Here is an 11039-nt window from a genome sequence, read left to right as displayed (position 1 = left end):
GGGGACCGATCGGGGGCTCGGGGCCAGTGCTCGTGCGCAGCTGTCGCGTCGGGAGATCCTGTGGTGGGGGGGAGGCGGTCCTTGGGCACGCCGTCGCTGTCTCGACACTTGTCGCCGTTGCGGTGGATGCGAGGGGCTATGAGTCTCTGTTGAGGTTTCATAACTTTCTTTCTTTTTTTTGCAGGGACGAGGTTTCTTAACATTTCGCATCAAATATCCATCTTTCGTACCAGCCATAAATTTTTCAGTGCTTTTTAAACTCTTTTTCATTTTATTTTTTTACACGTCTTGGTTTAACAGTTACTACCTCCTTCTTGGTTTACAGGACTTGTGTGTATTTCTAGATCTATAACTTAACCAACATAAAATGAGTTGCATAGTCTAAAAGTTACTATTTTAGACTGTTCAAATTTTGTCTAAAGATACTAAAATTGGCAAGGAGTCATGTATCTTGTGATAAAGATCCGAGAAAAATGCGCATAAGAGAAAATAAGATTATCAGTAAAGCATTTTTCTTTAAAAAAATAGAAATAAAAAATAAAAAAATGATATTGTCCAAAAAAAATCAAACTTGGCATGGTGTCCTAATGTAGGTACATGAGCTTGTCAAAAAAAATTAAGAATGGTCCCTTTTGACCAACATATGGCACTATTTTCTAAAGTTGGATGAAAAATCAAATTTTAACCAAAATTCTTTTAAAAAATCTTAGCAATTCTACATACACGCATTGGAGAAATCAGGAAAGTTTCTACTTACTTGGCTCAGTGATTATGAACTTTGGGAAGATTTTGTTCATCTAGACCAAAATTTGACAAGCCATGTCATATCACTATAGATAAATGAAGAGAACAACCATTCAACCATTTGAACTACATCGTTCACCAAAAGGGAACACAATACAACATGTTCATCACATTGTTCAAATAATATTAAATTGCCACAAGTAAAAAAATCTACATTTCTGGCTTCCTCCTAATCATTATGTTCTTGGATAGTTCTGTTACTGCATGATTATCAATCCACTTAGCAGCATAGAAGGGCACATGTGTGTCTTGGTGTTAATCTTCGCCTGGAATGGACTGGATATTTATTAGGGACTAGAGATATCATATTTAGTTAGCATCGACAGCCATTTAGCATCGCCCGCTTCCTGGTCGCTCTCGCGGGCTGCCGGAAGCGAACCCTAGCCGTCAGCAGCGCCGCACCCACCAACCACGCCTCCCCTCGCCGCCGCCGGACGGCGTCGCCGGGCAAAGCCCGTGCGGCTCGGCGGCGGCGGGGCGCGGGCCGTTCCTCTTCGGCGGGAGCTCGGCCGGCGGCTACGCTGGCTCGAGGCGGCGCGGCGAGGCTGTGCAAGGGCGGGCCAGGCACGCTTCGAGCTGGATCTGCGTGCGGCGGGGCGTCGCGCCCGTCCGCGAGGGCGCGTGGTGGAATAGGCATCGGCGAGATCTGCGAGGGCACGCGGAGTGGAGCGGGATGGGGCATGGCAGCGAGGCCATGCTGCGTGGGCGCCAGGGCGTGGTCGCGGTCCAGACGGGAGGGAGTTCGGCCCGGGGCGTCTTCGGTGGTCGAGTGCAGCGCTGCTGCTCGGGTGCCCTGTTCCACGGGTGTGGCTGCTTGGGTGCTCTGCACGGCGGCGTGCAAGGAGCTGAGCTGGGAAAAGGCGGTGCGACGGCTGGTGGTTCGGCGCGGAGGCGCACTGGAGTTGGCATGCCCGATCTGCGCTTCGTGCGAGAGCTTCGGCTTTGGAGGTGGATCTGAGGCTTGACTGTGGTTATGAGGCTTCGTGCGAGAACTCTTTTCCGTTTTTTTTTTTTTACACGTCTTGGTTTAACAGCTACTACCTCCTTCCCGGTTTATAGGACTTGTGTGTATTTCTAGATCTATAATTTAACCATCATAAAATGAGTTGCATAATCTAAAAATTATAACATTAAAAAATTGATGATTCAAAGTTTTTAATTATATATTTTTTGCGACGTAACTTGTATTATGTTGATCTTTTTGTAAATGTATATATATGTGTGAGCCTAATAAACAGGAAAGGAGGTAGTATAATGATAAATGTGAATTAAAATCACCATTTTTTCCACAGCCTCTCCGATCCATATTAGTGAGAGGATTACACATATGAGAAGTAATAAGCGTTCACCAAGTTATCACATGCAAATATTCACACAAACTCATTACAAGTCACCAATTGAGCTCATTTTCACTAAAACTTTGTGTATACCTCGCTTTAACAATTTTAGTGACAAATATGAATTAAAATCTCCATTTGTTATATAATATTCTATACTTAGCATTTCCTCCAACTATTTCTAAGACGAAAAGTATGAAAGACTGTTTAAATTTTGTCTGAAGATACTAAAATTGGCAAGGAGTCCTATATCTCGTGATAAAGATCCGAGAAAAATGTGCATAAGAGAAAATAAGATTATTCATAAAGCATTTTTTCTTAAAAACTTTTAGAAATAAAAAATAAGAAATAAGTATTGTCCAAAAAAAATCAAATTTGGCACGGTGTCCTAATATTGGTACATCAGCTTGTCATAAATATTAAGAATGGTCCCTTTTGACCTACATATGGCACTATTTTCTAAAGTTGGACGAAAAATCAAATTTTATCCAAAATCCTTTAAAAAATCTCAGCAATTCTACATACACGCATTGGAGAAACCGGGAAAGTTTCTGCTTAGTTGGCTCAGTGGTTATGAACTTTGGGAAGATTTTGTTCATCTAGACCAAAATTTGGCAAGCCATGTCATATCTATAGATAAATGAAGAGAACAATCATTCAGTCATTTGAACTACATGGTTCACCAAAAGGAAAGACAATACAACATATCCATCACAATGTTCAAATAATATTAAATTGCCACAAGTAAAAGTTGCTACATTTCTGGCTTCCTCCTAATCCTCATGTTCTTGGATACTGTAGAAGGATAAAACAATGAATGTGGCACAGTCTTTGTTCTGTTACTGCATGATTCTCAATCGTGCCTCATCAACTATCCACCCCGATGAAGTTTGTCCAAGTCTTTCACTTAGCAGCATAGAAGGGCACATGTGTGTCTCGGTGTTAATCTCCACCTGGAATGGACTGAATATTTATTAGGGGAATTTATGGAGAACGATATTGATAGGATATGAAAACACCGATTTTATGTACCGAAATACCTAAAATGGATAGCCAAATTTATTGCAGATGCATGCAAACGCCAACTATAGTATTTGGTTTGCCCATAATGCACTCTAAGCATGTTTTGGTCACTCTTTTTGGTGATACACTCAAAACCTCCTTGTGTAGACATAATCAAAGACAGTCCCATCCTTTATATATTGGACATCCCTGTCAAAGAAGAGCTCATACTGAAAGGATCGATATGGTTGACTAGAGGGGGATGAATAGGAAACTATCAATTTTTAGCTTATATTAACAAATTAGAGTTACCAAGAAAAGGTGCTCTATGTGAAAAACTAGGTGAGCAACCTATATGATGCTAACTGCAAGGATAACAAGTGCAAGCAAAGAATACACCACAACAATAAAAAGTGCAAAGTAAAGGTAAGAGATAACCGCAAGTGGAACCGGTGAAGACGAGGATGTGTTACCGAAGTTCCTTCCCATTGACAGGAAGTACATCTCCGTTGGAGCGGTGTGCAGGCACAATGCTCCCCAAGAAGCCACTAGGGCCACTGTATTCTCCTCATGTCCTCACACAATGCGAGATGTCGTGATTACACTATTGGTGCCCTTGAACGCGGCGAACGGACCTTTACAAACAAGGTTGGGGCTATCTCCACACAAAGCTTGGAGGCTCCCAATAAAACCATGAAGCTTCACCACAATGGAATGTGGCTCCGAGGTGATCTCAACCGTTTAGGGTTCTCAAACACCCAAGAGTAACAAGATCCGCAAGGGATTAGTGGGGGAATCAAATATATCTCTTGGTGGAAGTGTAGATCAAGGCCCTCTCAAGCAATCCCTAGAAAATCAACAAGTTTGATTGGCTAGGGAGAGAGATCGGGGAAGAATAAGCTTATGGAGCAACAATGGAGCAACAATGGAGCTTGGAGAGGTACAAGGTCAGCTCCTCGAGGAAGAAGACACCTATATATAGTGGGGGGGGTAAAATCCAACCGCTACCCACCCACCACAACAATAGCCAAGCAGTACTACCACTCAGCATCTCACCAACCACAGTAGTAATAAATTACTACTGTCCCTACTATTGTGGGGGGAAAGTACGCGAAAAAGTCCGTCGAAGCGGTAGTAAAAAATTACTACCGCTCTCAGGGTGGTAGTACCGCTCATGGAGCGGTAGTAAAAAATTACTACCGCTCTTAGAGCGGTACTACCGTTGTGCCAGCGGTACTACCGGTGACACCAGCGGTACTACCACTGGCCCTTTTGCATAAACATCAAAGATGGGTATGGAGCTCCATTGTAGCTAGGGAAAAGGTGGTGCACTAAATGTGTAGGTGATGATTCCGCCCAAACCTTTCCGACGCGGACCCCCTCTTAATAGTACGGCTTTCCTACGACTCAAATCCACCAAAGAGAAATGTAGAAAGCAACCGTCTTAGAGAGATTCCGAGGGGTATCTAATCGTCTTGTGCCTAGATATGAATTATCTGAAATGCTCAACGCACACGATTAGTTCGCACAGGCATTGTCATCAATCACAAAAACCACTTAGAGAGAAATATGCCCTAACAATCCCCCCTTTTTGGTGAATTGATGACAATACAGGATTTGCAGATAACGGATATAGAGAAAGCATATGCAAAACCCAAAATCTATAAACTAGAGACAAGCTCCCCGTGGATGTATGCATACCAACACACAACCAAGGGAAAAGCACTCCCCCTAGATTTTATAGACTAAGCAATCCTTGCAACATAAAAGAATAGATATGTATATATGGAAGCAAGGCATAGCATCTGAGCATGAAGATAAAGTCACGAGATAATAAGACTCACAAGCTACTAATAAAATAGATAATAATGAGATAAAGGATAGGGAAGATAAAGCATATGTCTCACACCATATGATAAAGTCTGGCGTCTCATAGTTTCACCCATAAAGCAAAGATAACCAGCGAAGCAACTAAAGTTCAACAAATAAAACAACCACGAAAATGAGAAAACGAGCAAATCCTACACTCTCCCCCCTTTGGCATCGGGACACCAAAAAGGCAGAGAGGACACCTACGACATAGGTGGTAGCTCAAACTGGAGAGAATATAGCCATGAGTCTTCGGTCTCCTCCTGAACATACTCCTCATCTGAGTCGTCTTCGGTCTCCTCCTCAGAGTCCTGGTCACACGCAACCCACTGCAGATTGTTCTTCTGCATTCACTCAGCCTCCGGGATGATCTCTCGCTCAGATCCACTAGGGATGTGCACATCAGGCTTCCTCGTGATCAGCTTGTCACGCTGACGAGTCTCCTTCTGAGCGACATGGGTCATGTACTGTCCCTTGGCCTGCATGCAGAACAAGGTCTTCATCCTGTTGGTGAGCTTTTTGGCCCATGACGGCTCGGCAGAGGAAGGCATACGTGACTCCGGTACAGTTTCATCCTCAGCAGCAACCACATCCTCATGAGAATCCCTAGAGGCAGCAGGTGTAGTTGAGGTGTTTGCCCATTTGTCCTTCTAGCGCAGTTTGATGGGCTCATGTAGAATCCAATTAGGAGCAAGAAACTCAACAACGAAAATGCCTTGGTCCACGTCATCTTGATTAGGTAGAACAGGTAAGGACCGTAGATTGGAACCTTACTATTGAAGACCGTGGAGTACAGCTCGCTCCACATAACATGAGAGACATCCAATGGTCCAGAGGGGCGAGTCCGCCCCTTCTCACACATGATAAGCATATCTACCAGGTATGAGTGGACCTGGTCCTTGTTGCCAACCCGAGGAAACAGGGTATTGCGAAAAATGTGGTGCATGACATCGAGAAAAGGGTTCATAACATAGGAGACCTCACCAGATGGGGTTTCCTTCACAATATAGAACTGTAGCAACTTCTCCTTTGCTAGAGCAGTAGAGTTAGCATGTGGGCGCAAGCCAACTCGATGGTGAAGCCCCTCATCCTGGACATTCAGAAAGTTCATGAAATCTTTCCACTTAGCAGTCAGTACTTCCCCATTTGTCAGCCAGTTCATGGTGCGGTCATCATCAGTGTGAAAGTGAACAGTAGCGAAGAAGTGGGCCACTACCTCATAATCAAAATCTTGCTGAAAAATGATGAGCTCCTCAATATGAAGCTGTTCCACTATGCATAGAGCATCACCAAAGTATGCAAGGTCTTTCTTCAGATGGTTGATATCAATCCACTGCACGGGAACATACATATTCTTCTTTGTTTTGATGACGTCTTCAAAAATAAGAAACTGGTCTTTATTCCAGAACATTTCACCACCACGGAACTGATCCCTATTGTTGTTGTAGGGGTTGATCTTTCGACGCAGCTGAAACTCTGCAAGTGGCATGGTATTCCATTCAACAGTGTTCCTGGGCTTCTGAGTAGTCTTCTTGAAATTGCGCTTGGTAGCTTTAGAACCTTCCGGGACATTTGATGAGCGGGGACACTTGGAGCTGGCATCCCGAGGTGGGTTAGAGCGCGTGGAGCCACCACCTATGATACGCAAAAAGCAAACACAACACAAAGGACACAAGACGTCAAGGTAAAGATCAAGAATCATTAGAAAATCACAAAAAAAGGAGAGTGCAATGTGTGTGCTAAAGTAGGGGCGGTAGAAAAAAAATACTACCGCTCTGAGAGCGGTAGTATCGCTCCAGGAGGGGCGGTAGTACCGCACGAGAAGTAGAGTGTCAGATCTGACAATTTCATGAAACCAAAACTCCCCAATCCTTTTAACAAAAATTCAGATCTTGAACTACTGGGGTCCCCAACACACAAGGCACCCTACTACAGGAATGATCTACCACCGAAGAACTTCCCCAATCCATCTAGCAAGAGGATATGGTGCCATGAAGGAAAGAACACATACATGCCACTAACCCTAGATTCAACAAGAACTAAGCAAAAGGGAAGGGAACGAGGGGCAGTACCGAGGTCCATGGCACGAGGGAGAGGGTCCCACCAATCGGAGTCGGAGAAGGGTGGCCGGAGATGGAGATCCGGCGAGTCCCTTGGGCAGCAACTTGAGAGAGGAGAGAGAGAAAAAGAGGAAGAACACGTGATGAATGGGTAAAAGGGGAAAAGAACCGCCCCATCTGCCCTTAAATAACCCATGAGGTCGTGGCGGCGCGGTAGTACTACTGTCATTGTGGTAGTACTGCTTCGCCAGCGGTAGTACCGCTCGCCCAGCGGTAGTAAAATTTTACTACCGTGCTGGGGGTTGTAGTATCGCTCTCCCAGCGGTAGTAAAAAAAATCTACCGTGCTGGGGGTGGTAGTACCGTGCCCCTGTTGTCAAAACTGCCTGAAAAACTTGCTCTACTCTCCTCGACAATAAAACGGACTTGAACAATGCCAGTGATCAAAGAAAAAACACAGAAAACCCAAACAAGGATAAGAAGAAGCGCCTACACACTGGAACTCGGAACCGAATCTTCTGACGGAGAGAGGGCGGTGGCCAAAGACACCAATGTTTGAGACAAATGGTATGACACCGCGAAGAATTATCCTTGGGTTCATGACCATAGCTCGTCTTTGAAGCACAGGTGCCATCAACAATGGCTAATGTGAAAGACTTGATCAATTTATGCATAATAGGGGGAGAGGAAGTTCATTGAGAGAACAACACTCCCCCTATGTCCATGCCTACATCTAGAGCCAAATATAATGATGAGTGAGGTATGGTGTGCCTGCTTTCAATCTACATTACTTGAATCAATGATATTTAGCTCATGCCTTAACTCGTGAAACCTTGCTTCATCTAGAGGTTTGGTGAAAATATCTGCAAGTTGCTCTTGAGTGTTGATGAAGAGGACCTCAATATCTCCTTGTTTGATATGATCTCGAATGAAATGATGACGTATATAAATATGCTTGGTCTTGCTATGTTGCACCGGATTAAGGGATATATTGATAGCACTCTCATTGTCACACAGAAGAGGCACTTTGTCACAAGTGACACTGTTGTTGGGGCATAGTTTATGCCTAAGTAATTTTGGTGATTGATGACAGTACCGTAAAGGACTAACCGTGTGTGTTAAGGTTTCAGATAACACACGTCAACGGCACAAGACGACTCGTCTCCTCATTCATGGAACGGAAGCACGTCGCTCTCTACGATTCTCTTTATTTGAGTCATAGGAAAGCCCTACTATTAAGAGGGGATCCGTAGTGGAAAGGTTTGGGTGGAATCTATCTTTGCATGCGCACACTTCACATATTCTCCCTTACCTTCATTTTTGGAGCGGCCCCCGCCACTGTGTTTCTTTCCTCCTTGCAAATTAGTCCCAGCGGTAGTACCGCTGGCCCTAGCGGTAGTACCGCCCCTGGTCAGCGGTAGTACCGCTCCAGGAGCTCAGTACCGCCTGCCTAGCGGTAGTTCGTGGACGGACCTTTTTGCGAAGACTTTCTTGGCGGTGGTAGTGCTTTTGCACTACCATGGGCCCAGCGGTAGTACCGCTGGGGCCAGCGGTAGTACCGCTGGAGTTCCAGCGGTAGTACCGCTGCATCCAGTGGTAGTACCGCTAGGCGGCGGTAGTACCGCCCCTATTCAGCGGTAGTACCGCTGGAGTGCCAGCGGTAGTACCGCTGCAGACAGCGGTAGTACCGCTCGAGCTCGGGCAGAGAGTGGGAAAACGGTCTGATTTTTCCCCCCACTATATAAAGGGTTCTTCTAGCTGTGGAACCTCATCTCTTACCCTCTCAAGCTCCATTGTTGCTCCCTAAGCTCAAAAGTACCCGATCTCTCTCCCTAGCCAATCAAACTTGTTGATTCTTTAGGGATTGGTTGAGAAGGCCTAGATCCACACTTCCACCAAGAGAAAAGTTGATTCCCCCACCAATCCCTTACGGATCTTGTTACTCTTGGGTGTTTGAGCATCCTAGATGGTTGAGGTCACCTCGAAGCCATATTCCATTGTGGTGAAGCTTCGTGGTCTAGTTGGGAGCCTCCAAGCTTTGTGTGGAGTTGCCCCAACCTTGTTTGTAAAGGTTCGGTCGCCGCCTTCAAGGGCACCTATAGTGGAATCACGGTACCTTGCATCGTGCGAGGGCGTGAGGAGAATACGGTGGCCTTAGTGGCTTTTTGGGGAGCATTGTGCCTCCACACCGCTCCAACGGAGACGTACTTCCTGTCAAAGGGAAGGAACTTCGGTAACACATCCTCGTCTCCATCGGTTCCACTTGTGGTTATCTCTATCCTTTACTTTGTATTTGCTTATGCTTGTGACTATATCTTACTTGTCTTAATAGCTCTCGTTGTTAGCTTCTTTAGGGTTCACCTCATTGTCGTATTATTTGTGAACCCGTATGTTGTTTACCTTAACTTGCTAAGATTAATTAAAAAGTGGTCGTTGTCTATTCACCCCCCCCCTCTAGCCAACCATATCGATCCTTTCAATTGGTATCAGAGCCACGTCTCTTTATTAAGGGTTTAACCACCCGAAGAGTATGGAAGGCGAAGAGGGAATTAACCATGGGCAACCCGAGGCCATGGACTTGACTTCGGTCACAAGGGACGACTTGAATATGGCTATGACCGCTCTCAAGACGTCCTTGACGAACGAGGTCAAGACCATGCTTAAAGAGTTAACTGAGGGATTTAAAAGTTCACCCGAACCGGCTATAGTGGTTAAACCCACCGTTTCCGATTCGGAGGCCAACTCCTCTAAGGAAGCGGCTAAAGGTATGCAACCTCCCTCATCTCACGAAAAGGATGGGACTGGAACATATGCCTCAGTTCCACCCCCATGGTCTATGGAGGATCCGTTCCCGCACCACGTCTTAATCCTGTTGGTCCTCCTCCTAAGCTTGTGAAAGGTGACTTTGCTAACTGGGTATTTTCTATTAAGTCTCATTTGAATCACAGCTCAACAAATTTGTGGAGAATCATTGAGCAAGGATATTGTCCCCATGATCCAAGCAACCTCACTCCGAGAGAAGATGCAAACAATCAATACAATCACTCTGCTTTGTTTATTCTCCAGTCTGCAGTGCCACCTGAAGATCTTCCTCACTTGCGTCCCTTCACTTTGGCCAAGGATTGTTGGGAGCATATTATGGTGTTGTACAAGGGAAGCTCAAGCATTCAACGATCCAACTATGAAGTGATACTTGATAAGGCCGATGAGTTTGTGATGAAGGAAGACGAGGACCCTCGTGATCTCTATCGGAGGGTGACTGCTATTGTTGTGGCACTCAAGGATCATGGGAGCAAGGATGTGGATGACACATGGGTCAAACGCAAGTTCCTTAAAGCCATCATGCCTTTCAACAAAGCTATGTCATCAGTCATTCGTCAGCGGCCAGACTTTCACTCCTTGTCTTCCAGTGAGGTGTTGGATGAATTCATTGCAATGTCAATCATGAACGAAACAGCCGACAATGCACTTGCTCGTGTTCAATCAAAGACAACTTCACCCAACCTTGCGTTGAAAGCAAAAGCAATGCTTGAAGAAGAAGAAGAAGATGAGGAAGAGGAGGGCTGCCCTGAGGACAGGAAGTATGCCTATCATGAGCACATGGCTCATGCATCAAGGCAATTCTGGGGCAACAAGAGGAACTCAAGACCCACTTTCACCAAGAACAACTCAAGTGGATTCAAACCCAAACAACGAGTAAGGACATGCTATAACTGTGGTAACGTGAGTCACTTTGTGGCCGAATGTCCCTATGAGAAAAGGGAAGACAACGGAGGCAAGCTCATTCGCAAAGACAAAACCAAATCATTTCCAATCAAGAACAACTTTGTGAAGAAACCTCACCCAAAAGGGATGGTGGCCCTTGAAGAGTATCCTTCAGATGATGATGATGATGATGATGATACAGTGGCAACGGCAACTGTTGCTATTGCCACTACCTCTCCCCAGAAGGTGTCTCTCTTCAACGC

The 11039-nt window shown here is 45.3% G+C and overlaps 1 protein-coding gene across 1 annotated transcript; it reads left to right on the top strand.

The window, feature by feature from the left end:
* Nucleotides 1–827: 827 nt before the first annotated feature.
* Nucleotides 828–1980, top strand: LOC123408506. The gene has a single exon (XM_045101598.1). The coding sequence runs from the start codon at nt 1478–1480 to the stop codon at nt 1760–1762; it is 285 nt and encodes a 94-aa protein (XP_044957533.1). The 5' UTR covers nt 828–1477; the 3' UTR covers nt 1763–1980.
* The last annotated feature ends 9059 nt before the right edge of the window (nt 1981–11039 follow it).

This window comes from Hordeum vulgare, chromosome 7H, assembly GCF_904849725.1.
Source record: "Hordeum vulgare subsp. vulgare chromosome 7H, MorexV3_pseudomolecules_assembly, whole genome shotgun sequence".
Classification (NCBI taxonomy): Eukaryota; Viridiplantae; Streptophyta; class Magnoliopsida; order Poales; family Poaceae; genus Hordeum; species Hordeum vulgare.
The sequence above is the reverse complement of the archived record's forward strand: the minus strand, read 5'-3'. Positions and strand labels throughout refer to the sequence as shown.

What these genes read in the sequence shown, in the direction of transcription:
- LOC123408506 (XM_045101598.1), top strand. Translation starts at nt 1,478, where the DNA reads ATGGGGCATGGCAGCGAGGCCATGCTGCGTGGGCGCCAGGGCGTGGTC.